Source organism: Jaculus jaculus, chromosome 17 (genome assembly GCF_020740685.1).
Source record: "Jaculus jaculus isolate mJacJac1 chromosome 17, mJacJac1.mat.Y.cur, whole genome shotgun sequence".
NCBI lineage: Eukaryota > Metazoa > Chordata > Mammalia > Rodentia > Dipodidae > Jaculus > Jaculus jaculus.
Window position 1 is genome coordinate 1,503,300 of NC_059118.1, and position 23,490 is coordinate 1,526,789.

The 23,490-nt window shown below is 44.4% G+C and overlaps 1 protein-coding gene across 3 annotated transcripts; it reads right to left on the reverse strand.

Moving 5' to 3' along the window:
* Positions 1-1,693: 1,693 nt before the first annotated feature.
* LOC101613538 (zinc finger protein 445) lies at positions 1,694-23,188 on the reverse strand. Of its 3 annotated transcripts, none has more exons than XM_045136926.1 (7): positions 23,122-23,188; positions 11,205-11,763; positions 8,069-8,237; positions 7,642-7,736; positions 7,281-7,407; positions 5,179-5,289; positions 1,694-4,233 (listed from the first exon to the last, which is right to left on the reverse strand). In XM_045136926.1, exons 2-7 carry the CDS (start codon positions 11,631-11,633, stop codon positions 2,039-2,041), a joined length of 3,126 nt encoding a protein of 1,041 aa, XP_044992861.1. In that variant the 5' UTR covers positions 11,634-11,763; positions 23,122-23,188; the 3' UTR covers positions 1,694-2,038. The 3 variants fall into 3 exon arrangements, with proteins under 3 accessions (XP_044992861.1, XP_044992862.1, XP_044992863.1); XM_045136927.1 differs by lacking the exon at positions 23,122-23,188 and adding an exon at positions 13,542-13,639; XM_045136928.1 differs by lacking the exon at positions 5,179-5,289.
* Between the last annotated feature and the right edge of the window lie 302 nt (positions 23,189-23,490).

Below are 23,490 nucleotides of genomic sequence, written 5' to 3' on the forward strand. Positions count from 1 at the left end.
CCCTCCCCCAAAAGGGGGGGATTATGAGAGGTATGAAAGAGACAATCTTTTTTTTTTTTTGAGGTAGGGTCTCACTGTAGCTCAGGCTGATTTGGGATTCTATAAGCTCTAGGCTGGCCTCGAACTCACAGGAATCATCTTTCCTCTGCCTCACAAGTGCTGGGATTGAAGACATAAACCACCATACCTAGCTAGATATACTATCTTTTGTACCAAGGGTTAATATAGGAAAACTGTATGTTGAGAGAAAACACCATTTTGCAAGTCAGCAACTTTAACCACTGGGCCATCTATCCAGCCTAAAAAAACCATCATTTTGTAAAACACACCACTAAGTCAGGAGTTCCTGGAACTGTTTCCATACCCTAAGTATGATTTTTTTCCCTAGAAACTCCAGTGTTCTATGTAGATCATAGAATTCTGTAAGAGTGTGAGTTGAGCTGAGTAATCAGTGAGGCACAGTAGTTCTTGATGCTGTCACTTATATTTAAACTTTTATTTACTTACTTGAGAGAAATTGGGACAGAGAGAGAATGTGCGCACCAGGGCCTTCTAGCCACTGCAAATGAACTTTAGACACATGCACCACCTTGTAGAGCTGTCTTACGTGGGTTCTGGGGAATTGAATCTGGGTCTTTAGGCTTCAATAGCCTTAACCACTAAGCCATCTCTCCAGCCCTTATTATTTTTAATTTTTATTTATCTATTTGACAGAGAAAGGTGGGGGCGGGGGGAGAATGGGTGTACCAGGATCTCTAGCCATTGCAAACTCCAGATGTGTACACCCCCTTGGGCATCTGGCTAACATGGGTCCTGGGGAATTGAACCTGGGTCCTTTGGCTTTCCAGTCAAAGGCCTTAGCCACCAAGTTATCCCTCAGCCCTATTACTATTTTGTGAAAAAGAGGCAGATAGACAAAATGGGCGCACCAGGGCTTCCAGCCTCTGCAAATGAACTCGACACATGCACTACCTTGTACATCAAGCTTGTGTGGGTACTGGGGAACTGAACTTGGGTCCTTAGGCTTCACAAGTACCTTAACCACTAAGCCATCTTTCCAGCCCTTTTAAATTTTTTAAAAAAGTATTTATTGAGTTATTTGAGAGAGAAAGAAGGGCTGTCACTTTTAAGGTCACCAGAATAGCCACTATCATGGGCAAAACCTAAAGAGGAATATAGGATCCAACTGCCTCCTTCCCAACAGACACTAGTAGGCAGGCCTCACATGTCCTGTCCAAGAGTGGTTGACTTGTCCAAGATGGCTGCTAGGAGCCTGAGCATTCAGAGGACCGCAGGGAACATGCTGCTACTCTTAGCTTCAATTTGCACCAGGGAGACGGGCATTCTGAATTTTTACATCATCAGGATTCCTAGTCAAGAGAATCAATACAGAAAGGGCTGAGACCTTGTGAAAGTTTTCCCTATAGTGCTGACCATGAAAATTCCCTAGCATGACAAAACCAGGAACCATTCTTCAACCGACTGTCACCAGAAGCCACATGCTTGCTTTTTCCTTTATTGAGGTATGGTTTCAAACTAGCAACAACTGAATGGAACTCACTTTGTAGCTATAGGCTGGCCTTTAACTCCTTTCTGTCAATCCTCCTACCTTACCCTCCGGAATGCTGGGATTAAAATGTGTTCGGGCTGGGCTTGGTGGCCCATGCCTTTAATCACAGCATGCAGGAGGCAGAAGTAGGATTGCCAAGAGTTCGAGGCCACCCTGAGACTACACAGTGAATTCCAGGTCAGCCTGCATTAGAGTGAGACCCTACCTTGAAACCCCCCCCCAAAAAAAGTGTGTTCAGACATGCCTGGCTGCCATGCTTGTGTTAAATGTGGTTTCTCTCTCTTTCTCTTCCTAAGTACTTTATTTATTTGCAAGATGCAGAAAGAGGCAGATAAAGAATGGGCCCATTAGGGCCTCCAGCTACTGCAAACGAATTCCAGATGCATGGGCCACCTTGTACATATGGTTTATATGGGTACTGGAAAATTGACCTGGGATCTTAGGCTTCATAGGCAAGTGCCTTAATCACTAAGCCATCTCTCCAGCCCAAATGTGGTTTTTCTTATGTCGAGCAAAATTGGAAGCCCACCTAAAGTCCTTCCCACATACTCTACAACTGAAAGGCTTCTCTCTTGTGTGAAATCTATTGTGGCTAATGAGTTGTGAACGCTTCCCAAAACTTTTCCCACAAAGACTACATCTGTAGCACTTTTTCTTAGAGCGTACATTCTGGAGTCCAGTGAACACAGAACGCTGGCCTGAAGGCTCCTCATAGACTTCAAGGGGATTCTCTACACTTGGTTTTAATTCTTGAACATTCATGATTGAATCCTGGGAGGAAGATAAGTCAGGAAGACAGAATTCTGACTGCAGTATCTTGGTATGTTTTCTCTGATGAACAGAAAGGCCATATAACCCATCAAAATCTTCACCACACAACTGACATTTAAAAGGTCGCTCTACAGTGTGTACACTCTGGTGACTAACAAGAAGATAATTTCTATCAAAAGATTTTCCACACACATTGCACTTAAAGCGCTTCTCACCACTGTGTATTCCCTTGTGATCTAATAGACTTCGTTTACGTGTAAAGGTTTTCCCGCACTCTTCACACCGAAAGGGCTTATCCTTAGTGAGGACTTTTGACTCTGGATTTGGAGTCTCTTCACTTTTACGGTACCCATATTGCTGTGGCAAAGATTTCTTACAATGATGGCGCCAAGAGTGCAGCCGCTGGTGTCGGTAGAGATTAGAACTCCATCGAAAAACTTTCCCACACTCCCAGCACTTAAAGGGCTTTTCTCTAGTGTGAACTCTTTGATGCATGAGAAGGAGTGAGTGGTTACGGAAGGCTTTGCCACACTGGCTGCATATGAGAGGACCCTTTGTAGTGTCACTGTTTTGAGGAACTTGGAGCACGGTGTCTTGACTGAAAGATGGGCCATTCTCAGGTTTTCTTTTAATGGCATGCTTCTTCTTATGAACAATAAAGGCTGACCTGTAGGTAAATCTTTTCCCACACTCACTACACCAGTACGGTTTCTCGCCTGTGTGAATTCTCTGGTGTTCAATGAGGGTTTTCTTATAAGCAAAAGTTTTCCCACACTGATGACACTGAAGAGTTTTCCGTACAGAAGAGACAACCTGGGGCTGACTGCGCTTCTTTTTCCTGAAGTTGTCTGGACATCTGTCTTCTTCACGAAACTCTCCCGTCTTGTGCAGCTTCACATGGCGATTAAAGTTTGACTTCCACCGAAATGTTTTCCTACACTTGGTGCATTTATAAGGTTTCTCCTGTGTGTGGATCCTTTGATGTTCAAGAACATAGGATTTACAGTGGAAGGATTTCCTACACTGGCTGCAATCAAAGAGCTTCTGCTCGTTCTGCTCCTCCAAATGATGATCAAGCACTGAGCTGTGAGTGAGAGATTCTTCATACTGATTTGATTCAATTTTCTGTCCAGCATGGGTTTCCTGGTGCAGGCGGTAGGCTGATAGACGCTGAAAAGCTTTCTCACATAAACTGCATTTATAAGGTTTCACTCCAGTGTGAATTTTCTCATGTCGCAAACAGTTTGAGTTCCATTTGAAGGCTTTCTGACACACCTTACATTTAAATGGCCTCTCCTGAGTATGAATCCTCTGATGATAGGCAAGATGGGAACTCTTACTGAAGGTCCTTCCACAGTCACGACAACAGTACTTCCCCACAGGATGAAAATTCTGTTCCTGTTGGTGATGCGAATTGAGGATGAAGCCCTTTCCACAAGTGTCCTTTTCACTCCCTCTCAAGCCGGTATGAATTCTCTGATGTATTCCAAGCCCTTCGACTGTGTGTGGGGGCCCTTTCCCAGACTTCTTGTGGTCATAATGGTGTGAACTTTTTCTGAAGTGTCTGCCACAGCCATGTTTAAGGGATTGCTTTTTCATGGAAACTCTCACATACGTACCATGTTTTAGATCAACAATATTACTTCTTCCTGTCACTTCAGGTTCTTTTTCTGTCATGTCATTGAAATCAATCTCTTCTTTCTTAACTCTCACTTCTCTCGGGCTGCCACAGTGCTTCTGTAGACTACTGTTTGGTCCAAAAGATGTTCTGAGCCTGGTTCCCTCATAAACACATGTTGCAGGACATACAGGTGGCACAGTGAAGGTTTCTGTACATTTCAAAGGGTTTTGTTCTAAGATGACCTTGCTTGTCCAAATCTGGGGCTCACCTCCTGACAGAAATCAAAAGAAAAGAAGGCTGGAGAGATGGCTTAGCAGACAAAGCACTGGCCTGCAAAGCCAAAGGACCCAGGTTCCATACCCCAGGACTCATGTCAACAAGATGCACAATGTAGCGCATGCATCTGAAGTTTGTTTGCAGTGGCTGGGAGCCCTGGCACATTCTCTTTCTCTCTCTCTCTCTCTCTCTCTACTTACTTCTCCTCTGTCTCTCTCAAGTAAATAAATACAAATAAAAAACAAAACAAAAGAAAGGTACTCTTTTCCACACTTGGAACTTGACAAAGCAACTAGGAGCTGTAAAGAGCTTTAACCCTTAGTAGCAAGAATATTAGTGCTAAACAAACCCTTCACCCAAGTCTAGGACAATGCAAACTGTGAAAGAGAATTCAAACAGGGAGGTCCGTGCAAGAAGGGCACAGCTGACAGTGACACAGAAATCATATCCAGCAGGACCATAAAGAGGGTTGAGGAGATAAGCACTAATATCAAAGTAGGAGAAGCAGCACTGTACAAAGGGCCACAAACACCAAGAGGTGGGGCTCTAAGAAGGGCCTGGCTGAAAGCACTGGACAGCAAGGCTATCACAGAAGGAAGAATAAACTCTGAAGATGAACAGTAGAGACATGCAGGCTCCTAAGAGCAGGATGGGGGAAGCAGCACAGGAGAGTCAGGGAGGTGCAGATGCTCCAAAAGTGGAAAAGAGGACCAAGAATGCCCTGTGATGAACAAGTATTGTGATGAGGGCTGCTGGGGGACAGACAGGGTTGGAAAAAAAGGCCTGTCATAGACCAGTCAGGAAGAACAGCCACAGGAAACCAATAACCCTAAGCAATGCCTAGCAAAAAAGGAGTTAAGTCCCAAGGGATATAGCTGGACACATGAAAGGGAAAAGTAGATGCAGGAGGAGCAGGGCCTGGAGGGGGTCTGGAAATCACCTGCAGGGATAGTCCACAGATCACTGCTAGGCTGAACTGCATGGACAGTCTGGACCCATGGCTCCCTTGCTTCCAGCCAGGAGATCACAGCAGGTTTGGAAGATGGTCCCACTGCAGGAAAGAAGGGAAGCAAGATGAACATGAGCTACACAGAACTGTTCTCTAGCTTCTTCAGTCACCAGGTCTGCTAGGGAGGAGGGAAGGCCAGGAAGGAAGGAAGGTGTAAAAAGTAAGGCAAAGAGGGCAGAGTGTCATTTCTTTCTGACTCTTTTAACGAAGTAGGTTCTCACCTAGCCCAGACTAAGTGGAATTTTCTATGTAGTGCCATGTTGGCTTAATTCATAGTGATCCTCCTACCTCTGCCTCCTGAGTGCTGGGATTAAAGGTATGTGCCATCATTCCCTCCTCCAGAGAGCCATTTCTTCTTCTTTTTAAAAATACTTTTTTTTTATTTATTTGAGAGAGAGGAGAGAGAGAGAGAAAGAAAGAGAGAGAGAGAGAGAGAGAGAGAGAGAAAGAAAGAGAGAGAGAGAGAGAGAGAGAGAGAGAGAATGAATCTGGGTGTGCCAGGGCCTCCAGCCACTGTAAACGAACCTCAGATGCATGTGCTATCGTATGTATCTAGCTTACATGGGACCTAGATAATTGAACCTGGAATCTTAGGCTCTGTAGGCAAGTACCTTAACCGCTAAGCCATGTCTCCAGCCCCAGACAGCCATTTTTGATAGCTCTGAGTAGACAGAGAAAAGACTAAGAAAAATGATGGCAAAAGGACTGCAAAGATTCTCCCAAAGTCAGAACCACATCACTACTTGTTGGGAGCTATGAACCAAACCTCGGCCATGTTAACAGAAACTGCCATATAGCAAGTTAAGTTTCTACTTCCTCACCTAATACTCAACTACCAGAAACAAAGACTGCCACATAGCAAGTTAAGTTTCTACTTCCTCACCTAAGATTCAACTACCAGAAACAATGGGATCATACACCTGGCTGAACACTTCCCCATCCTGCCGGTAGCTGATAAAGAAACAAAGACATCGTGGTTTAACCAGTAACTCTGTGATCTTTGCCCTAACTACGTCCCCTTCCCCCTACAACTCCTTGCCCTGACCATGTCCCCTTCCCCCTACAACTCCTTGCCCTGACCATGTCCCCTTCCCCCTACAACTCTTTGCCCTGACCACGTCCGTTTCCCCCTATAACCTTATATAAACTTACATGTAAGAATAAACATTCGAGGCCTTGACAAACACCTAGCATGTTCTCCTTCTTGTGTCTGTTTGCCTTTTTTCACTGAGGTTAGCTTCTCCTCGAGTCCTTGTTCAACTCCCCGCTGGCCAGGGCAACTACTTAAGTTATATCAGCCAACATTTTCTTTCTTTTTTTTTCTTCTGTTTTTCGAGGTAGGGTCTCACCGTAGCCCAGGCTGACTTGGAATTCACTATGGAGTCTCAGGGTGCCCTCGAACTCAAGGCAACCCTCCTACCTCTGCCTCCTGAGTATTGGGATTAAAGGCGTGCGCCACCACGTCCGGCTATCAGCCAACATTTTCTGAATGCCTAAATGGAACATGAAAGATCCATAGCCTCTACCAGAGCCCTGCATGACACGTATAGATATCCCAGTTTTCTAAAGATGGATTGTGAAGTGTGGTTATTGGAATCAGATGTCCCCCATAAACATTTGTGTGTTCAATACTTAGTCCCCACCTGGTGGAATTGTGGGAGGTGAAGCTTTTCTGGAGGAGGTGGGTGGCTAGGGGTGGGCTTATGAGTGTCATAGCCCAGCCTCCACTTTGCCAGAACCCAGCTCTCTTTTACTGTTGGCCACCAGCTGCTATGGCAAGAAGCGATGCCCAGCCTCTGCTCTGCACTCCTTCTGTTGTCATGATGCTTCCCCTGGTGACTTTAAGCTGTAATAAATCCTTTCCTCCCATTAGTGGCTTCAGGATGACTGTTTCTTGCACCAACACAAACAACAACATGGGTAACTGGTTAAGTGAACTGGTGAGTAGTTACCGAGCTAGGATCCAAGCCTATACATCACAATAAAAACCAAGAAGGCAGAAGTAAAGGTAACTAGGTATGGTGCTGACTTACTCAGAGAAGCTATGTGCCCATAACTTTCCAGCATCACATCCCGGTATAGGTTGCGCTGAACTGAGTCCAAGAAGACCCACTCATCTTGAGAGAAGGTCACCTCCACGTCCTTGAAAGTCAAAGCTTCCTAAAACAAGCATACAACAACAACAGGAGAAATTCAGAATGGCAAGGCACAGAGTAAGCTCTTTATTAATGTAGCAAAATAAAAGGCATTATCCAGCAGAGCTCTGGGTTTAAGCAGGATATTTCGTCTGTAGAAATGAGGGAAATGATCAAGAGACCCATGATAAGGGGCTAACTATCTACTGGTCCCAGTGCTGAGACTTCTTTGAGAAGGTCTGAAGACCTTGGGACTCACCTGGGGCTGGGCTGTCAAGGACCTGGCAGAGGTAACTTGCTTGTCTGTGCTCCCCTCTCTCTGCAAAGGGCAAGGCATCTGGGCGGCAAAAGGATCTGAAGGATAACAAAGAGCCGTGAGAGAGCTACTCAGCTCTGGACACCCGAGAAGCCCTCTCTCCCCACTCCTAGATGACTCCTGGACTGACAAGCAGGTAGATTGCTATTCAACACCCATAGGATGTGTCTTCAGTGTCTGCTGTGAGCCAGGAAGGGAGGAGTACAAGTGCAGTGGAAAGAGAAACTAAGAGTCACAGAGGGGCTCGACAGAACACAGGGCTAAGGACAAGATTCTTGTGACAGAATGCGGGCTGACAAGAAGACAGAAATATGTAAGGTATAAGGTGTGGCATTAAGTCTAAGGTCTCAGAGAGATAGGAAGTCATTACCAGATTGCCCAGCCAGGAAGTCATACACTCCTACTGCATGGGGAGGTTCCAGGTGGTCCCCAAGAGCAGAGCCACTCTTGAGAGGTGAAGAAGAGGGCCATATCTGTGCAGACTGCAAGGCTCCTGTCCCCATCCAATGCACATCTAGGCTCTGAGCAAGGCGTGGATCCTGGAGAGAAAAAAATGTTGTGAGAGGATCCCCATAGGAATCAGAAATCCAACTCAGAGAAAAGGCCCCATGGCCAATCTGTGAAGGACAGGAGCTGATTTATGGGCCACCAGGCCTTTGATTACTTCCTCCAGGCAGAGGAGACCCAAGGAGAAACCAGAGAGGCCGTTGCCATCCAAGTCCTTGGGCCAGAGAGTGTCCAAGTGGAAACAAATTCCTATTTAACATAAGGATATCCTTGGCAAATCAGTAACAACACAGTCCTTGGGTGCCACAGTCATGTCTCCCCCAGCCCTGACTTACAGCTCTGAACTGAGAGGGAACTAGTGCCTAAGAGTTAAATGGATAATGGTTCACAACAGAGATACATTGAAGTATCCCCTACTGTGATCACTGCTCTCAGCACTGACCTGCAGAGTGACTTCAGATGAGGTCAGCTCTCAGACTGTAAACTTGAATGAAACAGCAACATGACTGGAGAGGTAATGTGAATCATGAGGTTCATTTAAGAAACCATGATGAGCTAGGCATGGTGGCACACATCTTTAATCCCAGCACTCAGGAGGCAGAGGTAGGAGAATCCCTGTGAGTCTGAGGCCACCCTGGTATTACACAGTGAATTCCAGACCAGTCGGGCCTAAAGTGAGACTCTACCTTGGAAATCAAAATAAAATTTAAAAAAATAATAAATTGGGCTGGATAGATGGCTTAGTGGTTAAGGTGCTTGCCTGAAAAGTCAAAGGACCCAAGTTCAGTGCCCTAGGTCCCACATAAACTAGATGCACAAGCTAGTGCATGTGTCTGGAGTTCACCTGCAGTAGCTGGAGGCTCTGGCAGACCCATTCCATCTGCCTATTTCCCTTTCTCTCTTTCTCTCTCTCAAACAAATTAAACATTAAGCCGGGTATAGTGGTGCATGCCTTTAATCCCAGCACTCAGGAGGCAGAGGTAGGAGGATCACCATGAGTTTGAGGTCACTCTGAGACTACATAGTGAATTCCAGGTCAGCCTGAGCTAAATTGAGACCCTACCTCAAAAAACCAAAAATAAATAAATAAATAAATAAAAAGTTAACTTGTTGGGCTGGTGAAATGGCTTAGAGTTTAAGTGTTTGCCTGCGAATCCTAAGGACCACAGTTCCATTTCCCAGGACCCACATAAGCCAGATGTACAAGGGGGCACATGTGTCTGTAGTTTGTTCATTTGCAGTGGCTGAAGGTCCTGGCATGGCCACTTGTTTCTCTCTCTCTCTCTCTCTATACCTGTTTCTTTCTGTCTCCCTATCTCTCTCAAATAAATGAATAAATAAAGTATTGTTTTAAAAAGTTCTTGTTTTGATGTTCATAATAAATTTAGAGGACAAGAATGTCAAATTTTTAAACATATTTTATTTATTAGAGAAAAAGAGAGAGAGAGAGAGAGAGAGAGAGAGAGAGAGAGAGAGAGAGAGAGAGAGAGAGAATGGGTGTGCCAGGGCTTCCAGCCACTGCAAAGGAATTCCAGAGGCATGTACTACTTTGTGCATCTGGCTTATGAGGGTCCTAGGGAATTGAACCTGAGTTCTTTGGCTTTGCCAGCCACTGCAAAGGAAATCTAGATGCATGTGCCACTTTGTGCAACTGGCTTATGAGGGTCCTGGGGAAATTGAACCTGCGTCCTTTGGTTTTGCTGGCAAGCGCCTTAACCAGTAGCCATCCCTCCAGTTCCTTCTTAATCAATAAACCCCCAAAGGTATAGTGAGATGACTAAGGACACTGTGGTTGTAGAATGAGGTCATTTTCCAGCCCAAGGATGGGTCCCAGTGCTTTGTGTCTACCCTTCCCACCCATACCACATAGAGAAGCTCAGAAAGTATGTGAGAAGGCAGACATGCAGCCTATTCTTTTGTGCTCCCCCACTCAGAAGCAACGAGTCTTGGCCCCACTACTTTTATAGGGATATGGCCACTCTCAAACCAAATCAGGCAGTATGTGGAGACAGATTTTTTAATACACTGATCTTCCTAGGTAAAGTGGGAGGGGCTCTTTGCTAAAGGGTCCATAACTCAGGGTCCAGTTCTCAGCTGCCAATGTAAGAGTCTAAGAATTGCTAAAGAAAGACCCTGGAGGGCTGGAGAGATGGCTTAGTGGTTAAGCCCTTGCCTGTGAAGCCTAAGGACCCCGGTTCGAGACTCGATTCCCCAGGACCCACGTTAGCCAGATGCACAAGGGGGTGCATGCATCTGGAGTTCGTTTGCAGTGGCTGGAAGCCCTGGCGCGCTCATTCTCTCTCTATCTGTGTCTCTCTCTCCCTCTCTCTGTCACTCTCAAATAAATAAATAAAAATGAACAAAGAATATTTAAAAAAGAAAGACCCTGGACTTAAATAGTATGTAAAAGCAAAGAGCGTTTATTCTGCAGAATCAGCCAGCATGCGGGCATCAACCATTCATACAAAATGGCGACCCTGAGAGGAGCACAAAGGCCCCTTTTAAGCACAGCTAGGGTAATTTTAGGAGGGTTAGGTCAACTTCTAATGTGATTGGCTAAGCAAGTAGCAGTTAAATTTGTATACCTTTGATTGGCTGGCCCAGGTTTTACCATCTTGGGCATGTTTAGACATGCTTTAGAGACTTTGCAGGAACTGACTCAGATCTGGAGCCCACTATATCAGGCAAGTCTGATTTTGGTCATAGTCCAAAGGTAGTGCAGGAACTGACTCAGACCCCTGGGTGGCTATCAGCCCCAGGCCACATGTCAGGGTTACTATTGAATAACAGCCCATTATTTGTTGTTGTGGTTTTTCCCAGAAGTCTTGCCTGTCTGTCCGGGAAACTGAAACTTAGGCCTAGCTGTATAATCTGGAGCAAATTTGATTATCTCACCAAGGCATCACGAGAATGACAAGGAGAGGTTTTTCCCCCACATTCCTCAAGCTCATAGTTCAGAGGGCCACCCATCCAGGCAGAACTCACTGGGCTCCACTTACCTTCTGTGGTGTCCCATCAAGGTCCCTCTGTAGCTCCTCCAGCAGGGCCACAGCCTCCTCACCACTCTCAGGGTGATGGAGCTGCACCCAGGTCCGCAGTTCCCCGGGCAGGATGCTCAGGAACTGCTCCAGCACCAGCAGCTCCAGGATCTGCTCCTTGGAGAGAACATCAGGCCTCATCCACCAGCGGCAGAGTTCCCGGAGGCGGTTCAGAGTTTCTAGGGGCCCAGAAGACTCATGGTAGCGAAGCTGTCTGAAGAGCTGGCGGAACAGCTCTTGGCCAGGGCGGTTGAGTGTCTGTGGCCTAGCAGTGCACAATGAAGTAGAGCTATCATCCTCCTCTTCTTTCTTCACAGTGCGAAGACGCCTTCGCTCCCTTGAAGCCTGGGCCTGAGCTGGTCTGACAGTATGCCACCTGCCTGGAGGCATCACTCCTGTTTAGTGTCCACCCTACCAAATGCAAAAGAAGCTGACTGCCTTCACTGAGTCACTTCTGGGTTCTTGCAAGCATCTTCTCAAGACCACAGTGTGCAAACCATTGCTGGGTCACCGCAAGTCACTGGAAAGGGAATGAGACAACATTTCTGTTCAGGAGGAGATAGATGAAGGCACAAGTGTAGATGAGCACTTCACATGTGAGATTTACCCATATGGAGTAAGTAGATTATAGTTAGAGAACTATTGAGGTATGCTAAGAAAATATCTCTGAATATAGTAAAACATGCTGAGGAAAAACAACAACAAGAAGTAAGTGGTTGAGCCAGGTGTGGTGGCACACGCCTTTAGTCCTAACACTTGGGAGGTAGAAGTAGGAGAATTCAGGGACACCTTGAGACTACATAGTTAGTTCTAGATGAGTCTGAGCTAGAATGAGACCTTCCTTCGAAAAACAAAAACAAACAAAGAATAAAATGGAAGCTGGGCACGGTGGCACACACCTTTAATCTCAGCACTTGGGAGGCAGAGGTAGGAGGATCACCATGAGTTCAAGGCCACCCTGAGAATACAGAGTGAATTCCAGGTCAGTCTGGGCTAGAGTGAGACTCTACCTCGAAAAACCAAAGGCGAAGGGGAAGAATAAATGGGGCTGAGAAGATTGCCAAGCACTTGCTTGAGAAGCTTGGCAGCTCAGGTTCAATTCCCCAGTGCCCATGTAGATACAGATGCACAAAGTATTATATGTATCTGGAGTTCCCTTACAATGCCAAGGATCCTTGGTATATCCATTCTCTCTCTTTGCTTACAAATAAATAATGTATTAAAAAAGAATAAATGGGTGCTGAAGAGATAGCTTAGAAGTTAACGCACTTGACTGAGAAGCCTAAGGACTTAGTTCTGATTTCCCAAAACCCATGTAAGCCAGATATAAAAGGTGGCACATGCTTCTGGAGTTCGTTTGTAGTGGCTGGAGGCCCTGCTGCACCCATTCTCTCTCATCTTCCTCTTTCCCTCTCTCTCTCCCAAATAAATAAAATATTAAAAAAGAATAAATGGACAGATATGCCTTATTCAAATATTTGCATACTTAAGACGGGCATGGTGGTGCACGCCTTTAATCCCAGCACTTGGGAGACAGAGGTAGGAGGATTGCCATGAGTTTGAGGTCACCCTGAGACTCCACAGTGAATTCTAGGTCAGCCTGGGCTGGAGTGAGGCTCTACCTCGAAAAACCAAAAAAGAAAAAAAAAAAAAAGATATAAAGCCATCAATTCTCCCCAAGTTGATATATAGATGATGCAAGTACCATCAAAATCTCGAGAAGATGGAAGAAAGGGGAAAATCCTGAGATGTAAGTTAGTGGCATAGTAATTACCTAGCAAGCCCAATGCCCTGGGTTTGATATCCAGTACCACAAAGGAAAAAAAATGCAGGAGGAGATATCTAAAGTATAAACATTAACACTAAAATTTATATGGAAAGGCATAAGAATTAGAATAACTAAATCATTCTGAAAATGACAATAATGTGGAAAAAAACAGCCTAAATCAGTCCACTTGATTTGAAGAGTTATGATCCATTGATAATGATCAAGTCCATGTACATAGGCTGAGAACAGAGACTGAAAAGCCCACAAAGACCAGTACAAAATTGCTCAAGTCATCTCTTAAATATCAGATAAGATTTTATTACATCACTTTAAAATATCTCAAATAATTCAAAGATAAAAAAGAAAATGCTGACTAGGGAAATCTCTGATTTTTATGAGGTCATCAATGTGCCTGCCTAGATTACATAGTGAGTTGAGGCCATCCTGGGTTACATGAGATCTTATCGTCTCTCCATGTAATACACACACACACACACACACACACGCAAGGCAGGTGTGATGACACGCACCTTTACTCCCAGCAATCAGGAGGCTAAGCTAGGTAGTTCATTCTGAGTCTGAGGCTACATAGTGAAGTTGTAGTGAGCCTGAAGTAGAGTGAGGTCCTATCTCAAAAAGAGGAAAAGAGAGAGAAAGAAAGAAAAGTCAGGGCTGGAAAGATGACTTACTGTTAAAGCACTTATTACAAAGCCAAAGGACCCAGGTTTGATTCTCCAGAACCCACATAAGCCAGATGCACAAGGTGGTGCATGTGTCTGGAGTTCATTTGCAGCAGCTGGAGGCTCTGGTGTGCCGATTCTATCTGCCTCTTTCTCTCTCAAATAAATAATTTTTTTTAAAGGGAGATGAAGAGGCAAGGTTCCCAAAAGCTTGCAAGCCAGCTATCCTGAAATATGCCGCAGCAAACGAGAAAGACCCTATTCAGGTAAGCCTCAGCTATAGCTAGACCTTACCTCAACAACAACAATAACACAACTAAAGGGCTGGGGAGATGGCTTTGCAGTTAAGCACTAGTCTGTGAAGCCTAAGGACCTGGTTCGAAGCTCAATTCCCCAGTAGCCACATAGGCCAGATGCACAAGTGGTGCATGCATCTGGAGTTGGTTTGCAGTGGCTGGAGGCCCTGGTGCACTCATTCCTATCTCTCTCTCTTTACCTCTGTCTCTTTCTCTCTATGGCTCTCAAAACAATACAAAACTAAACTAAACAACAAAAACAAGTCGGGTGTGGTGTATGCATTAATCTCAGCATTCAGGAGGCAGAGGTAGAAGGATCACAGTGAGTTCAATGCCACCCTGAGACTACATTATGAATTCCAAGTCAGCCTGGACTCCAGTGAGACCCTACCAAAAACAAAAAAAAAAACAAAAACAACAACAACAACAACAAAAAGACCAACCCTAACTCAAATAAGATGAAGGTTGGAGGGTGGAGACACACAACCAGAGGTTGTTCTGCACATCCCAGACACAATATGCAAACACACACAAAAAGCTGACCAAAATTCTAACCCATCATCTCACTGATTTCTTGTATTTCTTTCAGCGATTCATCACAACAATGTTTTGTTTTTTTCTTTTTGATTTTTCAGAGTAGGGTCTCACTCTAGTCCAGGCTGACCTGGAATTCACTATGTAGTCTCAGGCTGGCCTCTAATTCTGGGAGATCCTCCCACCTCTGCCTCCCGAGTGCTGGGATTAAAGGTGTGGGCCACCACACCTGGCTCTTTTTCCTTTTTGTTTCTAGCTCAGGATGACCACGCCCGGCACAACAATGGCTTTTAAATGATCAAACCATCTTTAGGAAACAGCAGGGCTTAGTAGAAAGAAAATATGGCCAGGCATATACCTACAACCTTAGTACTAGGGAAGTTAAAGTATGACAACTGTAATGTGAGCCTGGAGTACAAAGCAGGTTTGAGGTCAGCCTATCCACATAACAAAACCTTGCTGCAAAGAAATGAGAAGAGCACAGAATATACACTAACTAAGCCAGTTGCCCCTTTACAATTCACCTCTTGATTGTGTGGCCTCATGGCATACATGAGTAATATTCAAGGAAGAAACTCATTTGGGCTCTATCCAAATCTTTGTTTCTTCACATTTGGGGAAGTTGGACCCAGAACTTAGTACTCTGGGACACATAATCGTGTAGTGAATTCAACCCCTATTATTTGTCCCAATGACTTTCTTTTTCTTTTTCCTTTTTTGGTTTATCAAGGTAGGGTCTCACTCTAGCCCAGACTGACCTGGAATTCACTATGTAGTCTCAGGGTGGACTTGAACTCACAGCCATTCTACCTCTCCCTCCCAAGTGCTGAGATTAAAGGTGTATGCCACCATGCTTGGCCCAAATTACTTTTAAAAATCTCACCAGTAGAATGGATGAAGGAGAGGACAGAATACCTAAGCTAGAAGACAAGGTGGCAGATCTAATACAGTCCAACAAAGAAAAAGACAAACTTATAGAAAAGTATGAGTGGGAATTTCAAGATATTCAGGACAGTATGAAAAGATCAAATATAAGAATTCAGGGCATAGTAGAAGAATTCCACTCCAAAGGCATAGTAGGCATCTTCAACAAAATCATAGAAGAAAATTTCCCCCAAATTGGGAAAGAGGTACCAATGCAGATACAGGAAGCCTTTAGAACCCCATCCAGACAAAACCTGGAAAGAACCTCTCCTCGCCATATTATAATCGAACTTCCAAACACACAAACCAAAGAAAAAATATTGAAAGCAGTTAGAGAGAAAAATCAAGTTACCTACAAAAGCAAGCCCATCAGGATTACAGCAGATTATTCAACACAAACTTTAAAAGCCAGAAGGGCTTGGAGTGATATATTCCAAGTTCTGAAAGATAACAACTGTCAACCAAGGTTACTTTATCCTGCAAAGCTATCCATTCAAACAGATGGAGAAATAAGGACATTCCATGACAAAAGCAGGTTAAAGGAGTATTTGAAGACAAAACCAGCTCTACAGAAAATACTTGATAGAATCCTCCATGCTGAAGAAAAGGAAAAGCACACATATAAGGAACCTAGAAAAAACAAGCAATACTCAAATACTAGTTAACACAAGAGAACACAGGTAGAACCGGAACCACACACACACACACACAAAAAAAGGCAAACATAAATACACACCTTTCAATAATATCTCTTAATATCAATGGCCTCAATGCCCCAACAAAAAGACATAGGTTTGCAGACTGGGTTAAAAAGCAGGATCCTACAATTTGTTGTCTCCAAGAAACTCACCTTTCTACAAAGGATAGACATTATCTTAGGGTGAAAGGTTGCAAAACGGTGTTTCAAGCAAATGGACCTAGAAAACAAGCAGGGGTTGCTATTCTAATATCTGACAAGGTAGACTTTAGTCCAACATTAGTCAAGAAAGATAAGGAAGGTCACTTTATATTGATTAAGGCACACTCCAACAGGAGGACATTACAATCCTAAACATATATGCACCTAACATGGGGGCTCCCAAATTCATCAAACAAACACTATTAGAACTAAGGTCACAGATAACACCAAACACAGTGGTGGTGGGTGACTTTAACACCCCACTCTCATCAATTGACAGGTCATCCCGGGAAAAAATAAACAGAGAGGCATCTGGACTAAATGAGGTCATAGAAGGAATGGACCTAACAGATATATACAGGACATTTCATCCAAAGGCTGCAGAATATACATTCTTTTCAGCAGCACATGGAACATTCTCTAAAATAGACCAGATATTAGGACACAAAGCAAATCTTAACAAATTCAGGAAAATTGAAATAATTCCTTGCATTCTATCTGACCACAATGGAATTAAACTACAAATCAGTAGCAAAGAAAGGCTATAGAGCATACACAAAATCATGGAAACTAAACAATACACTACTAAATGATGAATGGGTCAATGAAGAAATCAAGAAGGAAATCAAAAAATTCATAGAGTCAAACGATAATGAGAACACAACATATCAAAATCTCTGGGATACAATGAAGGCAGTTCTAAGAGGTAAATTTATAGCCTTAAGTGCCTATATTAAGAAATTAGAAAGGGGCTGGAGAGGTGGCTTAGCGGTTAAGCGCTTGCCTGTGAAGCCGAAGGACCCTGGTTCGAGGCTCGGTTCCCCAGGTCCCACGTTAGCCAGATGCACAAGGGGGCGCACGCGTCTGGAGTTCGTTTGCAGAGGCTGGAAGCCCTGGCGCGCCCATTCCCTCTCTCTCCCTCTATCTGTCTTTCTCTCTGTGTCTGTCACTGTCAAATAAACAAATAAATAATTAAAAAAAATAAAATCAGAGATGAACAAGGTAACATCACAACAGATTCCAGAGAAATTCAAAAAATCATAGGGACATACTATAAAAGCATATACTCCACAAAGTATGAAAATCTGAAGAAATGGATGATTTCCTTGATTTATATGACCTACCTAAATTAAATCAAAATGAGATTAATCACTTAAATAGACCTATAACAAACATGGAGATCCAAACAGTTATCAATCTCCCAACTAAAAAAAGCCCAGGCCCAGATGGATTCACTGCTGAATTTTACCAGATCTTTAAGGAAGAGCTAACACCATTGCTTCTTAAGCTTTTCCAGGAAATAGAAAAAGAAGGAATTCTACCAAACTCCTTCTATGAGGCCAGCATCACCCTGATACCAAAACCAGGCAAAGATAGAACAAAAAAAAGAAAATTACAGACCAATCTCCCTCATGAACATAGATGCAAAAATTCTCAACAAAATATTGGCAAACAGAATACAAGAGTATATCAAAAAGATCATTCACCCAGACCAAGTAGGCTTTATCCCAGAGATGCAGGGATGGTTCAATATATGCAAATCTGTAAATGTAATACATCATATAAACGGGTTGAAGGCCAAAAATCACATGATCATCTCATTGGACACAGAGAAAGCATTTGACAAAGTCCAACATCCCTTCATGATAAAAGTCCTATAGAGACTGGGAATAGAAGGAACATGTCTCAATATAATAAAAGCTATTTATGACAAGCCTACAGCCAACATATTACTAAAAGGGGAAAAACTGGAAGCTTTTCCACTAAAATCAGGAACAAGACAAGGGTGTCCACTGTCCCCACTTTTATTTAATATAATTTTAGAAGTCTTAGCCATAGCAATAAGGCAAGAGACACACATAAAAGGGATATAAATTGGAAAGGAAGAGATCAAGTTATCATTATTTGCAGATGACATGATTTTATACATAAAGGACCCTAAAGACTCTACTAGCAAACAGAGCTGATAAAAACCTATAGCCATGTAGCAGGAAACAAAATAAATACACAGAAATCAGTAGCCTTCATATATGCTAACAACAAACACACAGAGGATGAAATCAGGGAATCATTCCCATTCACAATTGCATCAAAAAAATAATACCTTGGAATAAACCTAACCAAGGAAGTAAAGAATCTCTACAATGAGAACTTTAAAACACTCAAGCGAGAAATTGCAGAAGACACTAGAAAGTGGAGAAACATCCCTTGTTCCTGGATTGGAAGAATCAATATTGTGAAAATGGCAATCTTACCAAAAGCAATCTACACATTTAATGCAATCCCTATCAAAATTCCAAAAGCATTCTTCCTGGAAATAGAAAAACAATCCAAAAATTCATTTGGAATCACAAAAAACCTCGAATATCTAAAATAATACTGAGCAACAAAAATAAGGCTGGTGGTATCACCATACCTGATTTTAACCTATACTACAGAGCCATAGTAACAAAAACAGTGTGGTACTGGCACAAAAACAGGCATGTAAATCAGTGGAACAGAATAGAGGAACCAGATGTAAGCCCAAGTAGCTATAGCCACCTGATATTCGATAAAAATGCCCAAAACACTCATTGGAGCAAAGACAGCCTCTTCAGCAAATGGTGTTGGGAAAACTGGATATATAACTGCAGAAGGATGAAAATAGATTCTTTTCTCTCGCCATGCACAAGAATTAAGTCCAAATGGATTAAAGAGCTTAACATCAGACCTGAAACTCTGAAACTGCTAGAGGAAAAAGTAGGGGAAACCCTTCAACATATTGGTCTTGGCAAAGACTTTCTGAATACAACTCCAATTGCTCAGGCAATAAAATCACAGATTAATCACTGGGACCTCATGAAATTACAAAGATTTTGCACTGCAAAGGACACTGTGAAAAAAGCAAAGAGGCAACCTACAGAATGGGAAAAAATCTTTGCCAGCTATATATCTGATAGAGGATTAATATCTAGGATATACAAAGAACTCAAAAAGTTAAATAATAAGGAATCAAACACGCCAATCAAAAAATGGGCTATGGAGCTAAATAGAGCATTCTCAAAGGAAGAAATAGAATGGCATATAAGCATCTAAAAAAATGTTCTACATCACTAGTCATCAGGGAAATGCAAATTAAAACTACATTGAGATTCCATCTCACTCCTGTCAGATTGGCCACCATCATGAAAACAAATGATCATAAATGTTGGTGGGGATGTGGAAAAAGAGGAACCCTTCTACACTGCTGGTGGGAATGCAATCTGGTCCAGCCATTGTGGAAATCAGTGTGGAGGTTCCTAACACAGCTAAAGATTGATCTACCATATGACCCAGCTATAGCACTCCTAGGTATATATCTGAAGGACTCATCTCATTTCCTTAGAAGTACATGCTCAACCATGTTTATTGCTGCTCAATTTATAATAGCTGGGAAATGGAACCAGCCTAGATGTCCTTCAACTGATGAGTGGATAATGAAGATGTGGCACATTTATACAATGGAGTTCTACTCAGCAGTAAAGAAAAATGAAGTTATGAAATTTGCAGAAAAATGGATGGACCTGGAAAGTATTATACTAAGTGAGGTAACCCAGGCCCAGAAAGCCAAGCGCCACATGTTCTCTCTCATATGTGGATCCTAGCTACAGATGATTGGGCTTCTGCGTGAGAATGAAAATACTTAGTAGCAGAGGCCAGTAAGTTAACAAGGAGACATAAAGGGAAGAGAAAGGAAGGGAGGAGGGTAATTAATAGGTTGATATTGTACATATGTAAGCACAATGATTGAGATGGGGAAGTAATATGATGGAGAATGGAATTTCAAAGGGGAAAGTGGGGGGTAGGGAGGGAATTAACATGGGATTTTTTTAATAATCATGGAAAATGCTAATAAAAATTAAAAAATAAATAAATAAAACAAAAAATATTTTATTTATTTAGTTGAGAGGGGGGAAGAGGGAGGGAGGGAGAGAATGGGTGTTCCGGGACCTCTAGCCACTGAGAACGAACTCCAGATACATGCACCACCTTATGTATCTGGTTTATATGGGTACTGGGGAATCGAATCCGGGTCCTTAGACTTTGTAGGCAAGTGCCTTAACAACTAAGCCATCTCTCCAGCCCCCCACTGACTTTTGATAAAGGTCAGAAACAACAAAGGGGGCTGGAGAGAAAGGTCAGCAGATAATGCATTTCCCATACACACCCAAGAACCAGTTTGGATCCCCAAATAAATGCCAGGTGTGCATGGCAGCCTACATAATCCCAGGTAATTCCAGGTCCCCCTGGGCTAGAATGAGACCCTTCTTCAAAAAACAAACAAGGATTGGAAAGATTGCTTAGCAGTTAAGGTGCTTGCCTCAAACCCAAAGGACCCAGGTTCAACTCCTCAATACCCACGTAAGCCAAGTGCACAAGGTTGCACATGCATCTGGGGTTTGTTTGCAGTGGCCAGAGGCCCTGGCATGTCCATTCTTTCTCTTAAAATAAAATAAAAATAAAAATCTAAAAAAGTAAGAAAGGAGCCGGGCATGGTGGTGCACGTCTTTTTAATCCCAACACTTGGGAGGCAGAGGTAGGAGGACAGTTTCAGACCACCCTGAAAATACATAGTGAATTCTAGGTCAGCCTGGGTTAGAGCAAGACCCTACCTCAAAAAACAAAAACTACAGAAAAAGTTCCCTTAAGAAATAATTTCCTCTGCTATGCACCCCATGGAGGCATTTCTTCTGTGGTTCTGAAGGGACCAAACTGACACCATGATAGGCTTCAGTAAATTGCCACCCTAACTAGGCCCAAGTTTCAGTTTCCTGGAGAGGTAGGCAAGACTTCTGGGAAAGGGTGGGCTGTTAATCAACAGTGACCCTGACATGTGACCAGAGAGGACAGCTGCCCAGGGAATGAGTCAGTTCCTGGAGACATGTCCAAACATGCCCAGACTTGTCCCTTTCCCCCCAACAATCAAAGACGTATAACTGTAACTGCTGCCTGCCTAGCCAATCATTTTAAAGGATTACCTAACCCCGCCTCAGATGCCCCTAGTTGTGCTTAAAAGGGGCCTGTGTGCTAGTGGGGTAACCATTTTGTATGAATGGTTGACCCCCGCAGGCTGGATGATTCTGCAGAATAAAAGCTCTGTGCTTTTACATACTGTTTGAGTTCAGGGTCTGTCTTCAGTGATTTTCGGACACTTAGAGTATCACTGCACTGGCAGTTCTGGGAGGACTCACTTATGAGATTGTTGCTAACACTGGTCAAACAATGTTACTGCCTCCACAGTCTAGACAGCCCTTGAACTGGGTAGTAACTTCAAAGACCTTCAAGCTTCTCTGAACTCAGGTGTCAGCCTGAATATTACCAAAAGGTCATGTGTGCTGTCCTCAGGGGCACTGTTGCATGTATGTCAACACATCTCAGCAAGTAGAGACCTGGGCTCAGGTAATACTCCAAAGGCCAAATGGTTGCATGACCAGTCTGTCTTTCAGGGTGTGTGTATCCAAATTATGTCAAATCAAAACTTGGCTTCCTACCATCTTCTCCTGGCTTCTCCCCAACCTCCCTGCTTTTATTTTATTATTAATTTTTGGCCCTTGTATCCTAAGGTGTCTCATAAACTTAACCAAAGATTGGAGGGCTTTCAAACTTCAGATGGTGGTCCAGATGGAACAGACTATGACAATTCTTTGAAGCTTCTGCAGCAGTCCTTTGGTCCTTGGGCACCTCCTGACCCATTAGGACTTCCCTGCACTCCCTGACCCATTAAAACCTTTCTCTCCAGACAGCTCCTTCCTCGTTCCCTGTCAGCCTGAAGAAGTTTGAGCACCTTTATCCCTCAGAAGTCTGACATTTCCTGAGAGGGCAAATGATAGGAGTTAGTGGGACACAGGCAGACAGGGAACAGTCACTGGGCTTTTGACACATTCTATTTATGCAACAACTACAAATACAGAAAGAGCAAAAAGCTGAGGCATTATATCAATCTTCAGGAAGGCCAACGGGGCAAACAGAATCTCAGTTCCTCAGTAGCATGAAGGGGGAGGAAAGAGCAGTCTTAGAGCTCACTGGGATGAACTCTTCAGCTCTGGACCCCTTCCATCTAGAGGAAACTTTATGCTTGCAATCAAATCTGTTACTTTCACTACAATTCATTCATTCATTAATTCTTTCTTTTTATCGAGGCAGGATCTCGCTCTAGCCCAGGCTGACCTGGAATTTACTATGTAGTCTCAGGCTGGCCTCGAACTCACGGCGATCCTCCTACCTCGGCCTGGAATTAAAGGTGTGCACCACTACACCCGGCTTAGAAATAAATTATATACATACACACACACACACACACACACGAATTTTTTTCCTTAAAAATATGGAACGAACGAGAGGGGAGGAGGCCAGCAGAAATTCAGTACGTGTGCACCAAAGGCCTCCTGCCACTGCAAGCAAACTCCACAGGCACACGCCACTTTGTGCACCCGGCTCTAGCTGTGTCCCGAGGAATCGAACCCGGGCTGGCAGGCTTTGCACCAGCACTTGCAACCGCTGAGCCATCTGTCCAGACCCTGGGGCGTCCGATTCCTGGTTCGCTCGCGGAAACGAACCCATCGCCCACTCCAGACTTTGCCACTGGGCAGGTGGACTTGCCCAGCAGGAACCAGGGCGACTTCCACGCCTGGTGGACGAGGCCACACGCACAGCCTGCGCTCACATTCCCGCCCCGGGCCCGCGCTTCCCGGCGCCCCGGCCACGGCCTCGAGACCCCGCTCGCCCGCTGCCCCGCGTCTCGAGGCCGCTCACTACCTACTCGCCAAACCGTCCCTCAGAGCTCCTTCCGCCGCCGCACCCCCGCCGCTCCCACTGCGCCACCGCCCTCGTCTCGCGCACGCGCACCGCCCTCCGCGGCCTCTCTAGGAACCCGGAGGGCCGCCATCTCGACTCCACGGCCTCTCTAGTAACCCGGAGGGCGGCCATCTCGTCTCCGCGCCGGCGGCGGCGCTCGAGGCTGCGCACGCGCGTCCCGAGACTGGGGCTCTGTCCTCGCGCAGCCAGGCTGCTGGCCCCGGGCTCCGTCGCCCGCACCGGTCCGTGCCGCCCGTACCCCTGTCCTGGAGGCCTCTTGTCTTCTCCGGAGGCGTTGGCGCGGCCTCGCTCTCCCCAGGACAAAGATAAGGCG